This window comes from Mustelus asterias, chromosome 11 (assembly GCF_964213995.1).
Source record: "Mustelus asterias chromosome 11, sMusAst1.hap1.1, whole genome shotgun sequence".
NCBI classification, from domain to species: domain Eukaryota; kingdom Metazoa; phylum Chordata; class Chondrichthyes; order Carcharhiniformes; family Triakidae; genus Mustelus; species Mustelus asterias.
The window spans coordinates 8,311,609-8,336,329 of NC_135811.1; the positions used below are offsets into that span (position 1 = coordinate 8,311,609).

Below are 24,721 nucleotides of genomic sequence, written 5' to 3' on the forward strand. Positions count from 1 at the left end.
CTGGTCATGAGCCTTCAGTCATTCATGGGTGACAGTTCACCAGGTCCTTTTCCCACACTGCAGCCTTGAATGGGCAAATGTACGTGCTGTAGATGTATTTGGAGTTGCCCTAGCCCAGAAGCATTGTGTTACACTTTTCTGTATTGAAAGACGTCTACTAAACACAGGTCCATTCCACCATCATGTCTAGATCCTCCTCCAGCGTAGATTTCAGATGATGGTAAATAAAACAGGACATTAAGCAGGAAACAAAGGGACATAAACAGATTAAGCAAGTGAGGAAAACTATGATAAATGGAGTTCAGTGAGAAAGTGTGAGGTGCATTCAGTTGGGACCCAGGAAAGGTAGATTGAAGTTTGTTTTAAATGCTCAGAAATATGAAACTGTAGATGTCCAAAGTGTATTGGGAGTTCAAGTACAAAAATCATTAAACAAATCGTTAAAAGTCAGTCGACCGGTTCAGAAAGGCTAATGGAATTGTAAGCCTTCATCTCAAGGGGTATGGAATACAATGCAAAGGAAATCGTGCTACAGTCGTATCGAACATTGGCTATCCCACACCCACTTGGAGTACCACATACTGGACATTGCACCTCAGGAAGTATATGTTGGTCTTAGAAGGAGTACAGCACTTAATGATATCAATCTTTAAAGGGTTAATTTGAGAGGATAGGTTGCATAAGCTTGACTTTACATTCAAGGGATGTGAAGATTAGGGGAGATCTTATCAAGATGTTTGAAATATTCAAAGGATTTGATAGGGTAGCTATGCAGAGTCTGTTTTCTCAGGGAAAATAGAGAACAAAATCTTTACATTAGGTATTAGGGAAGTCAGGAAGCACGTTTTCACATGAGGTTGGGAGGAATCTGGAAGTCGGTGCTCCAAAGGTTTATGGGACAATTGGGGTCTTCAAGGCTGAGGTTGATGATTTTTCGTTGGATGTGTATGTCATGGTATATGGAGCAAAGGCAAGAAAGTGGAGTTAAGGTGAGATTAGCCATGATCTAATTAAACGGCAGAGAAGACTTGAGAAGCTGAATGGCCTCCCACTGTTCATCCGAGGACTTCACACTACACATCTTTTGCGTCAGGCACAAATGTGCAGGCTCATCCTCCAAGGTGGAGGCTTTGGAGAGGGTACAGAAAAGATTGACCAGGATGTTGCCTGGTATGGAGGGCATTAACTATGGGGAGAGATTGGAGAAACTTGGTTTGTTCTCACTGGAACGATGGAGGTTGAGGGGTGACCTGATAGAAGTCTACACGATTTATGAGTGGTATGGACAGAGTGGATAGTCAGAAGCTTTTTCCCAGGGTGGAAGAGTCAATTACTAGGGGGCACATTTAAGGTGCGAGGGGCAAGGTTCAAAGGAGATGTACGAGGCAAGTTTTTTACACAGAGGGTGGTGGGTGCCTGGAACTCGCTGCCGGGGGAAGTAGTGGAAGCAAATACGATAGTGACTTTTAAGGGGTGTCTTGACAAATACATGAATAGGATGGAAATAGAGGGATATGGTCCCTGGAAGGGTAGGGGGTTTTAGTTCAGTCGGGCAGCATGGTCGGTGCAGACTCGGAGGGCTGAAGGGCCTGTTCCTGTGCTGTCATTTTCTTTGTTCTTAGTCTTCATTCCAATTGTTAATGAAAGTGGTGAAGAGAAGTGGGCCTAACAGCGATCTCTCTGGGGCTCGATTAGTGACTATCCCTTGGGAAGAGCTACTGACGTGAATAATTGCCTTTTGTTTCCATTGTTGCAACCAGTCCCACGTCTCTGAATCTTCGATGCAACAGTTTATAAAAGGTTTTTTGAAAGTTGCAATACATTAGTGAATCGTGTTTCCATCATCTACCAACTTCATACCTTCTGCAAAAGAGTTCAGTCAAGTTTGTGTGACTGGCACCCCTTTTCCAGAAACCATTCTGTGATTCCTTAATAGTCCTCCGTTCTTTCAAAATCATGCAAGACGTCTTCACCCTCCGAGTGACTTCCCTATAGCTGATGTTAAGCTTTTGGACTTAGTTTTCTAATTCTGACTTACTGCCCTTTTGAAATATGGACACCACCTGGAACTCTCTTCAATCCAATCGAACAATGCCAAACATCACTGTTCAATTAAATATTTGAGCCAATTGTGTGATGACATACCTGGATCCAATTTCTTTAAGCACCTCAAGGTTAAACAAATCGGGGGCCTGTAGCATGATCTGCTTGGAGCTTTAATTCTAGCAATGACTAGTTGCTCCCCTTGCCTCCACTTTCACACTTAGTTTGAACATTAATTTGTTGCCACTAACTTTTTCTTGTTCATGGGATGTGAGAGTTGTTGACTATCTATAATTGACCTCCAGAAAGTGGTTGTGAGACACCTTTTTGAACTGTTTCAGTTGTATAGCACACCCCATGTGCTTCTAGGAAGGGACTGCCAGGATTTTGAGTCTGACAGTGAAATAAATGATCTTAAATTGTGAAGGATGATGAAAAATAGCAGTTAAAAAAGTCAGCCATATCTTGGCACTCTGCCAAATTGGTCTTGCCACATTCTTTAATGGCCCTATGTGTTCCTTAATGACCCTCTGGCTTCCAACATAGTTGAGAAAAGATACTGTCTTCACTACCACAACTGTGCCCTTTTAGCCAAATTTGTAGCAGAATTTGTTGCCTTCATTTGCCCAATTGGAATAGCAATGGTGTTTGAAGAAGAATAGGGCATGTGGTTATAGTTTCTATAGTGGAGAAATGTGGGTGACGGCAGACAGAATTGCAGCGAGAAACTGCATAAGAGCCACATAGTGTGAGAAATGAATTGCTAATTTAACAGAGGGCAAAAGTCATCACTAGTGCTGTCACCAGGTTTGTTTCGTACATTGCTACCAACATTCTCTATAGTGAAATCTTAAGCCAGTACATGCTGGCGTGCAATGAGTTCCCATTGCAATGCTCTCAGTTCATCGTTCCTAATTGTTTCAGTTGCTGCCAGTACATGTGCCAAATCTGTGACCGCTGGTACTTCACCCTTAGTACTGAACGCTGTCTCCCCACACAGCTGAGGCATAATTGTACGCCTGGGGACTTATCAAAATGGGGACGGTGCAGAAATCCAGTGTTCAACTTTTTTTGAACATCAAGTCACAGCACAGGTCATGGTTCTTTTTCAAAAGTATGGTAGCAAGAGAAACTGTTCCCTTTTACCAAATTAGGAAGGGTACAAATTAATGCATTCTCCTATTGTTGATGTAATTTGAAGATAAGTCCAATCTCATCCTTCATGCCGCCATTTCATTGAAAATCCGTCTGCTTTTAATCGCTGCCTTTGGGCTTTGCAGTAACCCACCCTTCTCTTTGTCTGAATCTTTCAGTTTAGTTTCTCTCAGTACTTTGCCTCTAAATCCCCATCCTCGCTGCAGCAAAACTCAGCTCAGCCTCTCCTGTGCTAGGCTGCCACATTCTTCCACCATAACAAACTATTGACGAAAGCGAATAAAATCAAACTCAAAGCTGGATATATGAAATTGGAAAACCGCATCAGTGTCTGAAAGAAAAAGGTTGATGCTTCAGGCAAGTGCTTTCATCAGAGTTCTGACGTTTTGGTAGCGTGAAGCACCAGATGGGTATTTGAACTAGGGATTAGTTCAGTGCTGTATCATTCGCTACTAATATTTCATGCCATATATTAGAAACTTGAGGGTAGGCCATTCATCCCCTTGAGCTTGCTCCGCCATTCAGTTAGATCATGGTTAATCTATGCTTAAATTTCTTAACTCCACATCCCTTGGTACTCTAACCCGACAATCTATCAATCAGTCTTGAAAGATCCAGCCGACCCAACATCCACAGCCCTTTGGGGCAGAGAATCCGAGATATTCGCAACCCTTTGTTTACTTAATCTTCCTCTACACCCCTAGCTATGACTGTAACACTACATTCTGCACCTTCCCTCCTTCTCTGTGTACAGTACCATCAACCTCTACTTAGAAGACTAGGGAAATTTGGCATTTCAGCTACGACTCTCACCAACTTTTACAGATGCACCACAGGAAGCATTCTTTCTTGTTGTATCACAGTTTGGTATGGCTCCTGCTCTGCCCAAGACTACAAGAAACTACAAAAGGTTGTGAATGTAGCCCAGTCCATCACACAAACCAGCCTCCCATCCATTGACTCTGTCTATACTTCCCGCTGCCTCGGAAAAGCAGCCAGCATAATTAAGGACCCCACACACCCCGGACATTCTCTCTTCCACCTTCCTTCATCGGGAAAAAGATACAAAAGTCTGAGGTCACGTACCAACCGACTCAAGAACAGCTTCTTAAAGTTAAAAAAGTTAAAGTTTATTTATTAGTCACAAGTAAGGCTTACGTTAACACTGCAATGAAATTACTGTGAAATTCTTCCCTGTTGTCATCAGACTTTTGAATGGACCTACCTTGCATTAAGTTGATCTTTCTCTACACCCTAGCTATAACTGTAACACAACATTCTGCACACTCTCCTTTCCTTTTCTATGAACAGTATGCTTCGTCTGGATAGTGCAAGAAACAATATTGTTCACTGTATACGAATACATGTGACAAATCAAATCAAAAATGCTCTTCCTGATTTCCCTCCTAAGTAGCCTGTATTTATAGAATATAGAACAGTACAGCACAGTACAGGCCCTTCGGCCCACGATGTTGTGCCGAGCTTTGTCTGAAACCAAGATCAAGCTATCCCACTCCCTATCATTCTAGTGTGTTCCATGTGCCTATCCAATAACCGCTTGAAAGTTCCTAAAGTGTCCAACTCCACGATCACAGCAGGCAGTCCATTCCAGACCCCAACCACTCTCTGAGTAAAGAACCTACCTCGGACATCCCTCCTATATCTCCCACCATGAACCTTATAGTTATGCCCCCTAGTAATAGCTACATCCACCCGAGGAAATAGTTTCTGAATGTCCACTCTATCTATCCCCCTCATCATCTTATAAACCTCTATTAAGTCGCCTCTCAACCTCCTCCGCTCAAAAGAGAAAAGCCCTAGCTCCCTCAAACTTTCCTCATAAGACCTTCCTTCCAAACCAGGCAGCATTCTGGTAAATCTCCTTTGCACTCTTTCCAGTGCTTCCACATCCTTCTTATAGTGAGGTGACCAGAACTGCACACAATATTCCAAATGTGGTCTCACCAAGGTCCTGTTCAGTTGCAGCATAACCCCACGGCTCTTAAACTCAAACCCCCTGTTAATAAACGCTAACACACTATAGGCCTTCTTCACAGCTCTATCCACTTGAGTGGCAAACTTCAGAGATCTGTGGATATGAACCCCAAGATCGCTCTGTTCCTCCACATTCCTCGGAACCCTACCTTTGACCCTGTAATCTGCATTCAAATTAGTCCTACCAAAATGAATCACCTCGCACTTATCAGGGTTAAACTCCATCTGCCATTTTTCGGCTCAGCTCTGCATCCTATCAATGTCTCTTTGCAGCCTACAACAGCCCTCCACCACATCCACTACTCCACCAATCTTGGTGTCATCAGCAAATTTACTGATCCACCCTTCAGCCCCCTCCTCCAAGTCATAAGATTGTGTAAGTTGTAAGATTGTGCCCCCTCGTTCTAAATGCCTCCTTGGAGGAAATAGTTTCTTCATATCCAAGCTGCCGAATCTATTTACCATTTTAAACGCCCCGGTGCCCACCAGCCTGAACATGAGCTGGGAACGCATCCCTGCTGGCTAGACACAGGAAATATTGAATATTTAAGAGTTCTTATTTTTGATGTGTGCAAGTTGGAGAGTCAGAACGACTTCTTAGAATGGAGCTATTAAAGAAGGTTAGCAAATAAAAGGAAAATTCCACCTGTCCTTTAAAGCAGTCATTACTAAATATAGGGCCATTGAAGATAACTGATAGTCAGCACGGAGTTAGACGGTAGTAATTCTGTCAGATGTTACTGGAGTCATAAACCAATCGTGAAGCTTTAACTGCTTTAAGTTTTCTGTCAAATTCTTGTTTCTTAAAATATACAGTTTCTTTTCATCCACATATTTAACCTTTTTAAACTGCAGTTATGATGGAACTACTATTGAAAATGCAATAAAGATGTAGAGATGTTTATCATACTTCCATTCCCACTCCTACATCACAACAACAGATTATCAGCAGATCTGCACTGAGATAAATTACTTGATTATAGGAAAGGCCTTAATTATCTGTATCTCAGAGTTTTACACAATATGGTAGTGTAGTTATTATGTTACTGGGGCAGCATTGTGGCACATTGGTTAGCACTGCTGCCTCACAGCGCCAGGGACCTGGGTTCAATTCTGGCCTTGGGTGACTGTATGGACTTTGCATGTTCTCCCCTTAACTGCGTGAGTTTCCTCCGGGTGCTCTGGTTTCCTTCCACAGTCCAATAATTTGCAGGTTAGAGGGGATTGGCCATGCAAAATTGCACCTTAGTGTCCCAAGATGTGTAGGTTAGGGGGATTAGTGGGGTAAATATGTGGAGTTACGGGAAAAGGGTCTGGGTGAGATGGCCACCCTTCGGAGAATTGGTGCAGACTCGATGGGCCAAATGGCCTCCTTCTGCGCTGTAAGGATTCTATGATTCTAATTCCGAGGCCTGGATGAATGATCAGGAGACAATTCAAATCCCATCATGGCAGTTTATTAAATATATCTGTAATACAAAAGCTAATTTCAGTAATGATGAAACTGCTGGACTTCTGTAAAAACCCATCTCGTTCACAAACATCCTCCTGCCACCCTTGGCTAGCCTGGCCTGTGTGTGACTCCAGACATACAGCAATGTCCTCTGAAATGACCCAGCAAGCCATTCAGTTCTACTAAACATTGCAGTAGTTCAAGAAGGCAGCTCACCACTTTATAAAGGCAGCTGGAGATTGACAATAAATGCTGTCCTTTCCCATGGTATCCACATCCCAAGAATGAACTTTAAAAAATGCCTTGTAACCAATAAACAACTGATTTTATTTTGTTTTCATGCTTGATGCTACTTTAGTAAATCTCTGCTGCTGATAGATTCCTCTTGTATTAAGGTGCAAAGTGAGGTTTCACAGGGTCAAGGATTCCCAACCTTTTGGGAGGCACATCTCCAATCAGTGAGCGTGTCACGTACAGTTTATTTTAAATTTCTCATATGCCTCACCCAGCATTGAAACCAAATGCATTTTAAATTATCACTGAATTGACTGTTGGCAGCACCTTTTTTACACATTGACACTTCCATAAAACAAAGTTCAACACCCATCTGCTTTTTCAAAAAAACATTCCAACAACCATCTGTAAAAATTGGTTGGCTGATTCCTTGCTTAGACTTCTGGCTTTGTTGGTGTTCCCCACACTTCAGCTGCTGTTTTTTACTTGCTGAACTGTCATAGTCTGGTCTACTCCATTTTAGTCGATTGCCCACAATCCCATATTTGGTCTGCTTGATTGTCCATGCAGTGGAGTTGACAGATCAGCCAGAACAATGATTCGAGAACTGCAACTGATCTCTGTATCCTTGGCTGGAAAGGGAACAGAAACCAAACTAGTGAGAGTGGCACAGTGGTTCGCACTGCTGCCTCACAGCACCAGGGACCCGGGTTCGATTCCAGCCTCAGGTCACTGTGTGGAGTTTGCACATGCTCCCTCTGCCTGCATGGGTTTCCTTCGGGTGCTCCGGTTTCCTCCCACATTCCAAAGATGTGCAGGTTAGGCAGATTGGCCGTGCTAAGTTGCCTCTTAGTGTCTAAAGATGTGTAGGTTAGGTGGATTAGCCATGATAAATGCAAGGGGTTATGAGATAGGGTGAGGGTATGGGCTTGGGTAAGATGCCCACCTTTCGGAGGGTCAGTGCAGACTCGATGGGCCAAATGGCCTCCTTCTGCACTGTCAGGATTCTATCATTCTTCTATGGTTCTAACTGAATCAGTCTCCTGCCCTGCTATGCTTGTTGCTGTGCTCTCCACAATCTTGTATTCCTCTTTTGCAGTTTTCTGTCTAAGGATGGCATTATTTATTTTGCGTTTGACAAAATATTTGCAGCAAAGAAACAGGCCATTCAACCCAATAGATCCATGTCAATATTAATGTTCCACTTGGAACTCCTCCCACTCATCCACATTGAACCCTAACTTTTTATTCCTTTCCATTGTTGTTTATTTAGCATCCCCATAAATGCATCTTAAATGCACCTCAGCTACTCCGGGTGGCAACCAGTTCCACGTTTTTATACTCTCTGGGTAAAGCAGTTTTTTTCTGGATTCCCGATTGGCTTTGTTATTGACTTTTGAGAGTTCTAGCCTTTTATGCAAGTGAAGGTATATTCTTTCTTTCCCTAACCTATCAAACTCTTCCATAATCTTGAAAATCTCTTATGGGGTCTTTCTTGCAGCGTTTGGAATGATCTGGCCCTGACTGATTGGTAAGGGCTTCCTAATGATTGGTGGAAAAAGGCATTTCCCTCATTGCGTTCAATCTGCCTCTTCTTCCCCACTCCTGAGTTCCCCGTACACAGAAAACTCAAACTGAGGAAGCAAATAGTAGAATAAACTGCTGCACATCAATGGCAACAGACATCAGGTTCTAAATACGGAAACATTCTAGCTCAAGGTTCAGATTTGGTCTGCAGACCATGCGTTTGATAGTCCTATAGCTAGCTAATGTGCCCCCTTACATTGATAGCGCTGTATAGTACTAATATTGTTTAGGGAACGGCAAAGATTCACTTATGTTAGGCCATCACAATGCCATGGGAGGGAATGGTGCCAAAAATTAGTTAGAAATGGATTTTGGAAATTGCCCTTTTGAGCTTATAATAGTGCAACAACATTCTGATTCGGATGGCGATCTACCATCCATCTCTTCTTCTCCTGGAGGCCGTAGCTCCTCTTGGAGTATCTCACCACAATCTTCTGGTGCCTTTCAAACCTAGGCAGTGTGTATCAGCACATGTTACTCATGGGACATCAAATGTAAAGCCAATAGCAAGGGTGCCAATTAAGAAGGACGTTTCTAAAGTTGTTTGGTTTGGTTCCCATTCCCTTCTTCGTCCAAGAACAATGAGACTGAGGTTCTCCAAACAGTATTGTGGCTGATCTGTTAACATGTTACGGCTTTTCAACCAGAGGGTGGTGAATCTGTGGAATTCATTGCCACAGAGGGCTGGGGGGCCAGGTCATTGAGTGTATTGAAGACAGAGATATATAGGTTCTTGATTGGTAAAGAGATTAGGGTAAAGGTTACGGGGGAAAGGCAGGAGAATGGGGTTGAGAAACTTATCAGCCATGATTGAATGGCAAAGCAGATTGGATGGGCTGAATGGCCTAATTCTGCTCCCATATCATATGATCTTTTTTTCTGGCTTTTGACAATTCCCAATTTTCTTTTTTTAAATGCTTTTACTCAATTCTTAAAGTTTCAAAGCCAATGCTCAGAGAGGACCGGGCAAGCCCAAATCCATTCCTTGCTTGCTCCAAAAACAAAATTCAAATTCCAATTGAATCCAACTCGAGGTCCCCACAAGAGAGGCAAACAAGATCCAAGCTGACAAAATAAAGCATTGCCCCTCATCTTGGACTTGACCTTAGCTCATAGAATCCCTACAGTACAGAAGGGGACCATTCGGCCCATCGAGTCTGTACCAACCACAATCCCATGCAGGCCCTATCTCCATAACCCCATACATGTAGCCCGCTAATCCCCCTGATTCTAGGGTCAATTTAGCACGGTCAATCCGCCGAACCCGCACATCTTTGGACTGTGGGAGGAAACCCACGCAGACACAGGGAGAATGTGCAAACTCCACACAGGCAGTGACCCGAGGCCGAAATTGAACCTGGGACCCTGGCGCTGTGAGGCAGCAGTGCTAGCCACCATGCCGCCCCCACATGATGGTTGATCTCAGCCAAAAGACTGAGAAGCAGTAGTTCCAATTTTCATTACTCAACCATTAGTAATCATGTGAAAAGCTGCTCGTTCCTGAACTCTGGAATTCCCTACCTAAGTTTCTACCTCACCTTTAAGATGCTCTATCAGACCCCACCTCTCTGACCTGTCCTAATGTCTGTTAGATAATGCTGTGCTGAAGTACCTTGGGGTATTGTACTATGTAAAAGGAGCTATGTAAATAAAAGTTGTTAATGCTTGGATGGTACATTTAGTGTTGAAGGAGTTAAGTTTACCATCCTTAGTTTGTTGTGCTGTGGGTACAAAAACATTTATCAAGTGGATTATTGGTGATATCATATTGACAATCAAGCTAACCCCACTCATTTATTGCAGCCAATAACACCAAACTTGAAAACCATTGAACACATTATGGCAGAGATATGTGTACATTTCACTTGTGCCGATACAATGGTAAAGAACTGTTGGTGACAAGAAAAGCACTTAAAGCGAAGTAAATTAAGGAATGTTGAGAGGATTACACCATCTGTAATGAAGCAAGAGAATCCATACAACAGGCCAGATAGGGAAATGAACAGCAACAAAGCCATTTGCACAGGATAATGTATTGCTCTGTTCAACAGTATGAGGAGGCAGGATGATTATGCCAGCATTAAAGCTGCAGCTGCTCTAAATTCCACAGGCCAACTTTAAAGCTTTGCTCTGATGAAGGGTCATCTAGACTCGAAACATTGGCTCTATTCTCTCCCCAAGAATGCTGTCAGACCTGCTGAGATTTTCCAGCATTTTCTGTTCTTGTTTAAAGCTTTGAAACTTTGTTCTTGTAACCTGGAAAAGGTGAGAGGGGAGCTTGACCGCAGGAAGTGCGATTTAACTGTTTAGCGGACATGGCACCCCAATGGCCAGGCACTACTGACCCTTGGGCCCTCATTAAAACGTATAAATCTCCCAGTCAACTGTCGATGTTCAAAGGATGTGTGTTTCCTAAAGAGTCCTAAACATTGTTTAAAGTTTATTTATTTATTATTGTCACAAGTAGGCTTACATTAACACTGCAATGAAGTTACTGTGAAAATCTCCCAGTCGCCACACTCCGGCACCTGTTCGGGTACACTGAGGGAGAATTGAGCATGGCCAATGTACCTAACCAGCACATCTTGCAGAATGTGGGAGGAAACCGGAGCACCTGGAGGAAACCCATGCAGACACGGGGAGAACCTGCAAACTCCACACAGACAGTGACCCGAGCCAGGAATCGAACCCGGTCCCTGGCGCTGAGAGGCAGCAGTGCTAACCACTGTGCCACCCACTGTATCACGAGTGGTAAGGGACTGGGTCCACAGTGATGATCACACTTGTGACACGTTTACAGTGAGTTTGGAACAGGTGGAGAGGAATTGAGCGTCACACACTCTGCTATGTTACTGAGCTGCACAAATTTGCTGTTTGCACTGCGTTAGGAGGGCGAATTCCAGCCATTGTTCCTGTCCCAATCACTCTAACCAGAAGGTGAGTTTATGGATTTCAGACAAAGACAGGGTCAGAATCAAGTTCAGGCCTGGCTGTGGTGCTGCTGCTTGTTGATTGGCCTGCTCTTTGTTGTCTAGGCTGGAACACACAGAACACCAGACCCTTCAGAAAATTAGGAGAGAAAATTCAAAAAGAGCAAAAATGCTGTTCCCCTCTTAACCTCTCTGCCATCCCCCCTTCCCCAACCACAGTGGCAGAGAAAATGTGGGTGGAATTTGGATTATTCTTGCATCACTTGCAGCATGCAGTATTTACAGAGAATAGTAGAAAGTTCAGTTGGATTTAATGGAGCATGATATGTACCATGCCTTTCAGCATTATCAGGTATCGTGCATTCTTATCTGAGTCAGAGGGTTCTGGCTTCAAGTCATTCTCCAGAGAGCTGAGCACAAAAACTAGGCTGGTGTTCCCAGTGTAGTACTGAAGGAGTGCTGCACTGTCTGTGGTTCTGTCTTTTAGGTGAAATATTAAGCCAAAGTTTCATTGGCCCTTTTGGGGCATACAAGATCCAGTGATGCTATTCCAAAGAAGCAGGAGAGATTGCTTCTTTATTCCCAAATTTAGAGCTCCTGGATCCCTGGGCGGCACGGTGGCACAATGGTTAGCACTGCTGCCTCACAGCGCCAGGGACCCGGGTTCGATTCCCATCTGTGTGGTTTGCACGTTCTCCCCGTGTCTGCGCGGGTTTCCTCCGGGTGCTCCAGTTTCCTCCCACAGTCCAAATATGTGTGGTTTAAGTGGATTGGCCATGTTAAATTATCCCCTAGTGTCCAAAGATGTGTAAGTTAGTGGGATATATGTGTAGGATTGCAGAGAGGGGGCGGAGAAATGAGCCTGAGTAAGATGCTTTGTTGGAGACTCTGTGCAGACTTGATGGGCCGAATGGTGGCCTCCTGCACTGTAGGGATTCTGTGGATGTCAAAGAGTCATTCAGAGCATGATGAAGCAAAACAGGAAGCTTATGGCAGATATGAAAAAGCTCAGTACTACAGAAAACCTCGGGGAGTATTGAAAATGCAAATTCAAAAGGAAGGTGAAAAGAGGACATGAAAAAATATTGGAGAACGAAATCACCTGGACTGTTGAGCCCTGAGACAGAGAGGATTTGCCGATGTTTGCCTTGTTGGTGATAACCAAGTCCAAGGACTTTGGATAGAATATAGTTGCTGGTGAATGCAACTTGATGGCTGAAATGATTGAATAGGAAGTGAGAGAATCAAAACAGCGCAGGCCAAGTTGGAGAGAGTTGAAATAACGCGAGTGTTTGTAACTGCATGAGGCACGTTTTTGCATCAACTATTTAAAGTGAAATGTACCTTTTTATTTGCTTCACCTGTTAATTAATGTTTGAGCTATGTTAGAAACATGGAAACTAAAAGCAGGAGTAGGCCATTCGGCCCATCGAGCCTGCTCCACCATTCATTTTGATCAAGGCTGATAATCGAACTGAATATCCTGATTCCCCCTTCCTCTCATATCCCTTGATCCCTATAGCCCCAAGAGCTATGTCAAATTTCTTCTTGAAATCAGACATTCTGGCCTCCATTTTTAGTTGGTTTGTTACAGTAAGTGAAATCTTGCTCAGCACTTTTCTTTCCAATGGCATGTGAGGATTCCGTTTTTAAAAAAAATTATCAGTCTCTGTGGGGATTGTTACAAGGAAGCTTGATGGCATGGGGGATGAAGGATTTATTTCCATTTAACAGACAGGTCAATAGCCAGGGGGCATAGATTTAAAGTCATTGGAAGAAGGATTAAAGGGGAGTTGAATAATTTTTCATCCAGCGAATGGTGGGGGACTGGAACTCACTGCCTGAAAACATGATAGAGGCAGAAAACCTCATCACATTTACAAAGTACTTGGCTTTGCATTTGAAGTGTTGTAGTCTACAGGAAAAGTTGGAAAGTCAGATTAGACTTGATTATTATTTATATATTTATCCCTTAACCAACATCACTAAAGTGGGTCCCCTGCTGTGCCATGTTTCCTATATTACAACAATGGCTATACTTCAAAAGTATTTGGTAGGATGGTGGCACAGTGGTTAGCACTGCTGCTTCATGGCGCCAGGGACTGGGTTTGATTCTGACCTTGGGTCTGTGTGGAGTTTGCATGTTCTCCCTGTGTCTGCGTGGGTTTCCTCTGGGTGCTCCGGTTTCCTCTCTCAGTCCAAAGATGTGCAGGTTAGATAGACTGGCCATACTAAATTGCCCCATAGTGTCCAAAGATGTGTGGGCGAAGGGGATTAGCCATGGGAAATGCATGGGGTTACAAGATAGGGTGAGGGGATGGGCCTGGGTAAGATGCCCACTTTCGGAGAGTCAGCGCAGCCTCAATGGGCCAAATGGTCTCCTTTTGCATTGTAGGGATTTTATGGTTCTCTGTCTGAAGTTGTGTAAAACGCTGTATAAGTGCAATTTATTTATTTCATGTTGTCTGTATGTCCCAAAGCAATTCCCAGCCAGTGAATTACTCCTCGGGGTATAGTGACTGTTTCTGTGGGTAACTGTGGCAACCATTTTGCACAAAGCAAGGACCACGGACAGCAATTGCATGAGCTGTTGGGCTGTTTTAATGACGTTGATTGAAGATTTAAATTTTTTCCATGATGGTGGGAGAATTTCATACTGAAAGTGACATGGAATTTTTTCGGTATTCGTCAAGAGGCCCTCAGGTGCTTGATTTAAGATCTTATTGGTAAGGTGGAACCTCTGACAATGCAGCACTCCCTCCAAAATGTCAGTTTTAACTGATTTGCTCTGCTGGAATTGAGTTTTAGCGCATGTCCCTCTGACTTGACAGGGGAAAGAATATTACCATTGAGCCAAGAAAAAAAAAACTTCTAAAAGGGAAGAAAATTACAGGCGGGCAAAGAAAGGTTCTCTGATCGTCCATGAACTGACTTTTGAGTCAGGAAAGTCATGCAAAGCCTGAATTAAGTGATCCATCAGGGCCGTGACTTAGATAAATGGTAAATTAATTAAGAAGCAAATGTGTGAAAACCAGTTAAGGAATTGAATTCGCATCACTCCATTACACCCTTCACTAAGCTAAACCTATGCACAGGTTGAACTGAACACTTTCAAGATAGCATTGCAAACCAATACAAAAAACAGAAAATGCTGGAAAATCTCATCTGGTCTGACAACATCCGTGGGAAGAGAAAAGAGGCAACGTTTCGAGTCAAGATGACCCTTCGTCAGAACTCTGGTTAGGTGCATTGTCCATGTTAAATTCTCCCTCTGTGTGCCCGAACAGGTGCCGGAGTGTGGCGACTCGGCGATTTTCACAGTAACTTCATTGTAGTGTTAATGTAAGCCTACTTGTGATAATAAATAAACTTAAACAGTATGAAGAGGCAGGATGATTATGCTAGCATTAAAGCTGCAACTGCGCTAAATTCCACAGGCCAACTTTAAAGCTTTGCCCTGACGAAGGGTCATCCAGACTCGAAACGTTGGCTCTATTCTCTCCCCACAGATGCTGTCAGATCTGCTGAGATTTTCCAGCATTTTCTGTTTTTGTTTCAGATTCCAGCATCCGCAGTATTTTGCTTTTATATTATTATCACAAACCAATATTTTGATCCATATTATTGTTTGCTATTTTTGAGAAATCAAAAAGTCTTTCACCTGCGTGAAATTCTGTGAGAGGAAATCAGATGAAGCGCAACTGAGATTTATTTTGTCTTAAAAAGAATACTGCAGCAAATGCAGTTGAATTTAAACCATGACTACGGAGCAAGCAGTGGGCCAAAGAAAATAGCTTACAACCCATACATTCTCGTGATAGTTTCCAACTTGGTATAATTGCAAGAAATAAATTACTCTGGGCTGGCCAGGGTTACGTTATAGTGCCATTATATTTTGCTATCGTGAGGATGATTGCAGATTGCTCAGTTACATTGCAACTCTTTAGAAGGTGAAGTAGCCTGTGTCCACGCGCAGCAAGACTTGGGCAACAGTCAGGCTTGAGGCTAGCAAGCAACAAGTAACATTACCACCATGCAATTTTTCTTTTTATTCATTCATGAAGCATGGGCGTCGCTGGCTGGCCAGCATTTATTGCCCATCCCTAGTTGCCCTTGGAGGGCAGTTGAGAGTCAACCACATTGCTGTGGCTCTGGAGTCACATGTAGGCCAGACCAGGTAAGGACGGCAGATTTCCTTCCCTAAAGGACATTAGTGAACCAGATGGGTTTTTCCAACAATCGACAATGGTTTCATGGTCATCAGTAGGATCTCAATTCCAGATATTTTTTACTGAATTCAAATTTCACCATCTGCCGTGGCGGGATTCGAACCCGGGTCCCCAGAACATTAGGTGAGTTTCTGGATTAATAGTCTAGCGATAATATGACTCAGCCATCGCCTCCCCCGAGTGTCAGGCAATTACCCATTTCCAGGAAGAGAGAATCCACACATTTCCTCTTGACATTCGATGGTATTACAATCGCTGAATCCCCCACCTTTCACATTCTTGAGGTCATTATTGACCAGAAATTTAACTGGACCAGTCATAAATACTGTGATTCCAAAAGCAGAGCAGAGGATGGAAATTCTACTGAGTAACTTACCACCCGATTCCCCAAAGCCTGTCTACCATTGACAAGATACAAGTCAGGCATGTGCTGGAATATTCCCCACTTGCCTGGATGAGTGCAGTTCCAAAAGCACTCTAGAAGCTCAACATTATCCAGGACTTTGATTTGATTTATTATTGTCACATGTATTAGTATACAGTGGAAAGTATTGTTTCTTGCGCGCCATACAGCCAAAGCATACCATTCATAGAGAAGGAAATGAGAGTGTGCAGAATGTAGTGTCACAGTCATAGCTGGGGTGTAGAGAAAGATCAACTTGGTATGAGATAGGTACATTCAAAAGTCTGACAGCAACAAGGAAGAAGCTGTTCTTGAGTCGGTTGGTACGTGACCTCAGACTTTTGTATTTTTTTTTCCCGACAGAAGAAGGTGGAAGAGAGAATGTCCGGGGTGTGTGGGGTCCTCAATTATGCTGGCTGCTTTGCCGAGGCAGAGGGAAGTGTAGACAGAGTCAATGGATGGGAGGCTGGTTTGCGTGATGGATTGGGCTACATTCACGACCTTTTGTAGTTCCTTGCGGTCTTGGACAGACCAGGAGCCATGCCAAGCTGTGATACAACCAGAAAGAATGCTTTCTATGGTGCATCTGTAAAAGTTGGTGAGAGTTGTAGCAGACATGGCAAAAATATATTTTTGAGTTTCAGATAGCAAGGACAAAGCAGCCTGCTTGATTTGCAATCCAGCCACAACCTTAACATCACTCCCTCCGCCACTGACACACCGTGGCAACAGAGTGTATCATCTTCAAGATGCAATGCAGCAATTTGCCAAGGCTCTTTTGATAGCACTTCCCAAACCCATAACCTGAACCACCACCAAAAGGATGAGGTCATCAGATGCACAGAAATACAACCAACTGCAGGTTTCCTCCAATTTGGTAGGTTTGGAAATATATCATTATCACTTCATTGTCGCTGGGTCAAAATCCTAGAACTCCTTCCCTAACAGCGCTGTGTAAGTACCTACACCTCGGGGACTGCAGTGGTTCAAGAAGGCAGCTCACCACCACCTTCTCAGGGATAATTAAGAGATGGGCAATAAATGCTGACCTAGACAGCGATGCCCACATCCTTTGAACGAATAAAAACAACTCTTTAATGTGCCGGTCAGGTAATACTGCATATTGTGGAAAATATCACCCCAGCCCCCAGGATTGTACTTTTCTGAAAATCTAGCAGCAGTAACACTGTACAACATTGCTTTAAATCTTAGTTTCAACATAGCTGGAGGATTTAGTGGGAGAAAGATATCAATGACAAAGAAGGAGCTGTCCAAAATATCAAAAAATTAGATCAGAAAGGTTGTGAAAGGGAAAGACAGATAGCAAAAGGCAGTGGAATATTCATATCTCGTGCAGGTTAGGTGCTAGAAGAACTTCCTCAGCCAAAAAAGCTGTGTTCAAATATTTGATTCTATGAAGAATTTAAAAACTTCTGTTTACCTTTTTTCTACAAAGCGTAAACAGAATTAACTTTGAGCCAACGTTAAGATTTTACGGAAAGTGCTTATTTGAAGCGTACATAAAAAGGAGTCTTTTTCTCTAAGAAAGCTGCCCCATGTTTCAGTGTAGATTGGAAGTTCCACGCATTGACAGTGGAACAGATGTTTAAAATCCCTGTGAAGCAGTTGTAACAGTGGAAATCTCCAGACGCGATGGGTAATGGGAATGCTGTGCTGCTATCTTGATCACTTCTCTCTCTTTTGTTCCCCATGTTGATTTATAAGAGCTTCAATAACATAACCTTCCTATGCAGCACTCGTTATGCAGCAAAATGGCCTAAGGCACATTATAGATTGGGGTTGGACTTGAGCAGTAATAGGCAAAATACTAGGCAAGGCACTGTCCAAAAAAATACCTATTTAAGGAAGATTTTGCAAGTGGTTAAGGAGGAAGTTTAAAAGTGTGATGAATGGAAGGAAGAGAGGGTGTGAACAAGAACCCAAGGCTCAAAGGTTGCAAAGTGTTAGAGATGAGGCCCAGGAGGGACTTTAAGATGATGAAAAGGATTGTGTAATCTGATTTTCCGTGATCTTGGGCACAAATACTTATTTACATTTTGCATATAATTTATAGCACAGAAACGGCATTTGGCCCAACCGTCTGTGCTTGCATTAATACGCTCCATGAGCCTTTCCCACTCTATTTCATCTCACCCTCCCAGCCGATCTTTCTGCCCTGTCTCCCTCATGTACTTGTCTAGCGTTCCCTGAAAGGCATCAATGCTTCAACCACCCCGTGCATGGTAGCAAATTACACATTCTAACCGCTCGATGGGTAAAGGAGTTTCTCCTGAATTCTTTAGATTTATTAGTGACTATCTTAACTTTATGTCCATTTCATTTTGGTCTTTTCCACAAGGAGAAGCATCTTGTTCTAGCCATCATTAAGCATGCGTTTGATACAGAGTGATGTCCCCTCCATGCTGCCTAACAACTTACCTCAAAAGAGTGCTCGCTACTGCACATAGGCCATTTGACCTCACAAGCCTACTCGGCCATATCAATGTGATCATGGCTGATCCTCTATCTCGGCACCATACTCCTGCTCTCTTCCCTTAACCCGTGAAACCTTTACTGTCGAGAAAAGCTTAAAGTTTATTTATTAGTGTCGTAAGTAGGCTTACATTAACACTGCAATGAAGTTACAGTGAAAATCCCCTGGTTGCCACACTTCAGCGCCTGTTCAGGTACACTGAGGGAGAATTTAGCATGGCCAATGTACCTAACCAGCATGTCTTTCGTACTGTGGGAGGAAACCGGAGCACCCGGAGGAAACCCATGCAGACACAGGGGGAACATGCAGATTGCACAGACAGTGACCCAAGCCAGAATCGAACCCGGGTCCCTGACGCTGTGAGGCAGCAGTGCTAACCACTGTGCCACCGTGCCGCCCATATCAACGAGATCATGGTTGATCCTCTATTTCAGCAGCATGCTCCTGCTCTCTCCCCATACCCTGTGAAACCTTTACTTACTAGAAATCTATCTTCTACTTCCTTAAATATATTGGGAGTCTTGGCCTCCACAGCCTTCTATGGTAGAGAATTCCACAAGTTCACCACCCCCTGAGTGAATAAATATCTCCTTATCCTCAGTCCGAAATGGCCTACTCCATATCCTCAAACTGTGTCCCCTGTTCTCGACGCCAAGCACGGACATCGTTTCTGCATCCAGTCTGTCCAACCCTGTCAGAATTTTATACATTTCAATGAGATCCCCTCTCATTCTTCTAAACTCTAATGATTACAGGTCTAGTTGACCCAATCTCTCTTCGTACGGCAATCCTGCCGTGCCTGGAATCGTTCTGGTGAACCTTCGCTGTACTCCCTCTATGGCAACTATATCCTTTCTTAGGTAAGGAGACCAAAACTACAAACACTTCTCCAGGTGTCATCTCACCAAGACCCTGTACACGGCAGCAAGACATTTTTGCTTCTGTACTCAAATCATCTTACAATGAAGGCCAACCTACCATGAGCCTCAGTCTCAATTTCTAATCTCTTCAAGAAGGAAATAGATTTCTTGACTCTTCAGTTGTCGAGGGATATGGGGAGAGCGTGGGAGTATGGTGTTAAGATGGAGGATTATATTGAATGGCAGAGCCGTAGGGCCGAATAGCCTACTTCTGTTCCTATTTTCTGTGTGATCCATGCTGACTGTCATCTCAAGATTTGTTTCGCATTTTTTATTAATGGGGGAAAAAAAATCACACTTAACCAGCACACTAATTTTGTGTGATGCTCTTAAATCATTATCATTTCTGCTAACACACAACTAGACTGGCTCACATGATTACTTACCCTGAAATCTCTCCCGCCACACTTTGGCAGGACTGAATTCTTTTTACGGTTCAGGTGGACGCTGTTTGAGAATTTCATGTTACGTTTTACTTAACTCCCAATGACAAAGCTGTGCCTTTATGCCAGATTGTCTGACTTCTCAACAATGGGAAGGGCAGACTTGACTCTTCTTTCAGTGTCTTTGAACCTTCTTTTCCGCCTTGACCATGAATTTCAGAAGAAGAATATTTTAACAATACCTCCCTTTCAAGCTGAAGGTGTTCACGGTGGCACAGTGGTTCGCACTGCTGCCTCACAGCACCAGGGATCCGAGTTCGATTCCCAGCTTGGGTCTGTGTGGAGTCTGCACGTTCTCCCCGTGTCTGCGTGGGTTTCCTCTGGGTGCTCCAGTTTCCTCCCACAGTCTGAAAGATGTGCTGGTTAGGTGCGTTGACCGTGCTAAATTCTTCCTCAGTGTGCCCGAACAGGCGCCAGAGTGTGGCGACCACGGGATGTTCACAGTAACTTCATTGTAATGTTAATGTAAGCCTACTTGTGACACGAATAGATAAATTGTATGTGATGATCTGTCAAGAAAGCCAGCATGAAAATATTAGAGGAAAATAACTATTCTGTTGAAAGAAAGCACTTTGATTTAAACAAAGGTTAACTGCTGTGTAGGGAGTGACATCTTTTATTCAGCTTGACAGAGCTCTCTTAATTTTCAGTAGCCATTGTAGTATATTGTTAATGGACAGCAGCGAAGTGGGTTGAAAATTTGACTCTCTTTGATTGTCTTTCAGATAAGAAAAGAAATCTGTATGGATCGGGAATACGACAAGAGCAAACCACGGTCAAAGAGGCCAGACAAGGCTCTGTACGTTCCCAGAGCTCGACGGCATGTGAGCGTGGAGCAACAGCCAGAGTGTGGCCCCAAACAAGAGGGGGAAGCCAGAAAGTTGCTCAGAAGCACAACAGAGGCAGCAGAAAAGAGTGAGTCGAGCGCTGTTGCACAGGTGTCATCTTGCAATGACTTGGGAGTGCCCCATGGGCAGATGCGCGCAGACACCAACTTGCCTCAGCAGGAAGAAAGTAAAAACGAGCTTAAAACCAAGGACTTAAAAAAGAAGCAAGGCGTGAACTCTGTCCGAGACAGGAGGTCAGGTGAAGGAAGCGGATTGGAATCAAAGCACTTAAAAGGAAAGAAGGCGACCCAGCAGAAATGTAGGGCAGAATCAAACGGTAGTAAATTGCACAGTACAGAGAAAGAACTGATGCATAAAGAGGCAATGCCTGAAAAATGTAATAATATTGATGTAGCAGCAAATGGTTTACTTGAAGCTACCAGTTCGATAGCTGAGAGTAATGCAGACGGAATAAAATCCAGTTACACAGAAATCCCAGCCCCTGTACAACAGATTACTGTAAATACATCTGATGATGAACAATCAGAACACAGAAATAACTACAGACCCAATAAGATAGATTCAATTGCAGGAGAACATGAGACTGATGTAAACAAATCTCTCTGTCCAAACGCTGCCTCCCTTTTGAACAGAAGCCGTGATTCTGACAATCTTCTTCAGACAAATGAGCTATTTTCTAAACTTGCCATCTGTAAATGCTCAGATCCTGTGAAACACACTGTATTAGAATGCTCAAAAGGTGTAAATGAAGCCCAGCAGATGGAAAGAAGCAGCAGACAATACTCGTGCACTGAAGCAACTGAAATAAACAGTTCTTACAAGACCTTTGCTGTGAACAATGCAACAGAGCATGAAACTAGGAGAGATAATGACTCTTCGTCACAGGAAACTGAGAGTACATTGCTAAAGGAGATCAGTGTTACTCCACCCATCACTTCATTTGGAAATGTAGTATGCTCGGATTCCCCGGGTTTTAAGTTCGTTGCCCTTTCAGCCATGCAAGAAATGCAGCGAGGAACAGAAGAGGCTGGGCCCTTAAAAGAAGAAAGCAACGTTACTTTGGACCTGATAGACAGTAAACCTGTCAGCACAGAGGGGGATGCTGAAATTGGTGTTGTTCTGCAAAGTGTCAACCAAATCTCACTGGCTTTGGGCCAACTAACTGCTGACACACAAGATTCTGAGTGTGTTGAAACATCAGCGCCTGAAGAAACTGAGGATGACTCTTGGGATACCCTTTTCAATGATGATGGAGATTGCTTAGACCCTCATCTCCTGGAAGAGGTAACAGAAGCTTTTTCTTCAATGTGGTTATCAGGTGATTAGTAAAATAATTTCCGAAGTTGTATTTTTGTATTTAATGTAGGAAAGTCTGATTATATTTCCACATTTTCTTTGTTCTTTGTTTATTCACTTCTGGAAATCTGAACTTTTGAGGCAGGGTTCATGATTTTTGAAAATATTTTCTCTCAGATGTGGGTAATGTTGGCAAGGTCACATTTATTGTCCATACCTGCTTGCCCTGAAAGGTAATGGTGAACTTTTGCGAACCATTGTAGATCCTTTCAGGATGGTTGGAAATTTGACCTATTGATTACGAAGGAACACTATTATGTGTCGGACTCAGGGTAGTGTGACAGGCAGAGGCACTTGAAGGTGATGGTGTTTCCATGATCTCTCTGCTCTTGTCTTTCTTGCTGGTGGAAGTAACGGAGTTGGAATGTGCTGTTGAAGTAAGCAGGTCGCCAATACCAAAAGGAACAAACAAATAGCTCAGTAAGACAGGGGCAAGTCAAGAGTTTTTTTTGTAAGTTAGTACTCCCTGCAGAAGTTGTTTGATTTCGGCAGGATATTGAACTCTGTGGCAGGAGCAAACTGCTTTGTTTTGAATGGTGTTGAATGTTCTCAGTCAGGTGACTGGTGAGTATTCTATCACATTGCTGAGGTTCACCTTGCAGATGGTGCAGGAGCTTTGTGGAGTCCGGATGTGACTCACTCATTGGCACACACACAGTCTCTGACCTTGTAACCAAACTGTTGTGTCTGATCCAGTTAACCTTCCACTCACTGGTGAGCCACCAGGATGTAAATGGAATGGGGCATCAGCTGATAGTGGTATCATTCAAGGTCAGAAAAAGGCTTGGGCTCTTTCTCGTTCAAGAGGGTCATTATCCAACAGTTGTGAGGCAGGAATGTGTCTGCTATTTGTCAGCCCAAGCTTGAATGTTGGCTAGTTCCTACTGTCAGCTGGCACTGGGGTGCTTCAGAACAAATTCTTTTTAAACTGGGAAGAAATGAAAATCATTTGGATTATCTGCAAGAAATTGGTATCCAAAGACCAAAAGGGACAAACAAATAGCTCGGGGCAAGGCAGGGATATTTTCAAAGCTCCAAAATGGGAAAGGTAATGAGAGGTAATTGGAATCTTATAGATGTGAAAGCCAGTTGGTGAAGGATATAGTAACTGGAGCCAATCTTTACTTAGTATATTTATTTAGAGGCTGAACATTACACACACCTTAACTCAACCACACCCCAGTGTTGCTTGATATCTGCTCAAGTGAAACTCCAATTAGTTCCCTCCACCTGCATAAAATGAAATACAAATAACAAAGAACGGCACAGTGGTCAGCACCGCTGCCTCACAGCGCCAGGGACCCTGGTCAATTTCTGCCTTGGGTCACGGTCTGTGAGGAGTCTGCACATTCTCCCCGTGTCTGCGTGGGTTTCCTCCGGGTGCCCCGGTTTCCTCCCACAATCCAAAGATGTGCGGGTTAGGTAGATTGGCCATGCTGAATTGCCCCTTCGTGTCACGAGGATTAGCAAGGGTAAATACAAGGCGTTCCAGAGATGGGGCCTGGGTGAGATTGTGGTCGGTGCAGACTCGATGGGCCGAATGGCCTCCTTCTGCACTGTTGGGATTCTATGATTCTAAGGAGAAATAATTACAGAGCCTGGTGTAAAATCATTCAGGTCAGCACTCAAAACAAAGGTCTTCAGAGAGTCCATGAATAGCAAACACAGATGAGAAAAATCATTCAACATAAGTTCACCCATCCAGCGTGACCCTAAATTGTCTCTAATTGGTGTTTAAGTTAACCCGGGATTTTCGCCTACACGACTGTTATCAATCTGCTCCATTTGTTGGCCACTGTTTATAAGGAGCGACCCAATATCAATTCTCCATTTAAGTTCAGGTTCAGTTTGAACCTGTTGCCCACGTCCTATTCTTGCAAGTTAATTTGAAGGGATTTGCCTTTTCCGTGACAATGCCTGGTCTTGCATCCCTCCAGAAGCCACCTTTTGACACTAAAAGGCCCTTAAGTATTTCCCTGTAGCTGAGGCGTGCTACGAAGCAGCTTTAAGTGATAAATTCCAGCCCCTCGTGCCATCACCCATCTCAAAATCTGAATTGGATGCAATCGGACAAAAATTGAATTCTAAAAACTGGGGGTGGGGAACGAGAAGCACTAATATTTTTCTGTGAAAAGGTGGCCAAACAGAATAATTATCCTTCAGCATGAATTCAGGGACGCATGCTGAATGCCAGCAGGTGGAGCTAAGATACCTCCAGGTTCCTGGAAAATTACGGCACTAGATTAAAAGAAAATTCAGGCAGCCAATCACAATGCACAATTCCGTCTTTTTTTTTAAAAGGGTAATCCTCAAATTAACCTACTTTTTTTTCCAGGGTAAGCTGTTCACTATCAACTTTAATGTAAGAATCCCTACAGTGCAGAAGGAGGCCATTCAGCCTATCGAGTCTGCACCGACAACAGTCCCACCCAGGCCTTATCCCCGTGACTCCACACATTTACCCCACTAATCCCTCTAACCTACGCATCCCGGGACACTAAGGGGCAATTTAGCATGGCCAATCAACCTAACCGGCACATCTTTGGACTGCAGGAGGAAACCGGATCACCTGGAGGAAATCCACACAGACACGGGGAGAATGTGCAGACTCTGCACAGACAGTGACCCAGG

The 24,721-nt window shown here is 43.6% G+C and overlaps 1 protein-coding gene across 2 annotated transcripts in view; it reads left to right on the forward strand.

The window, feature by feature from the left end:
- r3hcc1l (R3H domain and coiled-coil containing 1-like) overlaps positions 1-24,721 on the forward strand; it is a 184,053-nt gene that overhangs the window by 75,006 nt on the left and 84,326 nt on the right. For both annotated transcript variants that reach the window (XM_078223083.1, XM_078223084.1), the window contains exon 2: positions 20,612-22,018. In XM_078223083.1, the coding sequence (XP_078079209.1) occupies positions 20,630-22,018 (1,389 nt within the window). In that variant the 5' untranslated portion in view covers positions 20,612-20,629. The remainder of the gene's footprint in view (positions 1-20,611; positions 22,019-24,721) is intronic.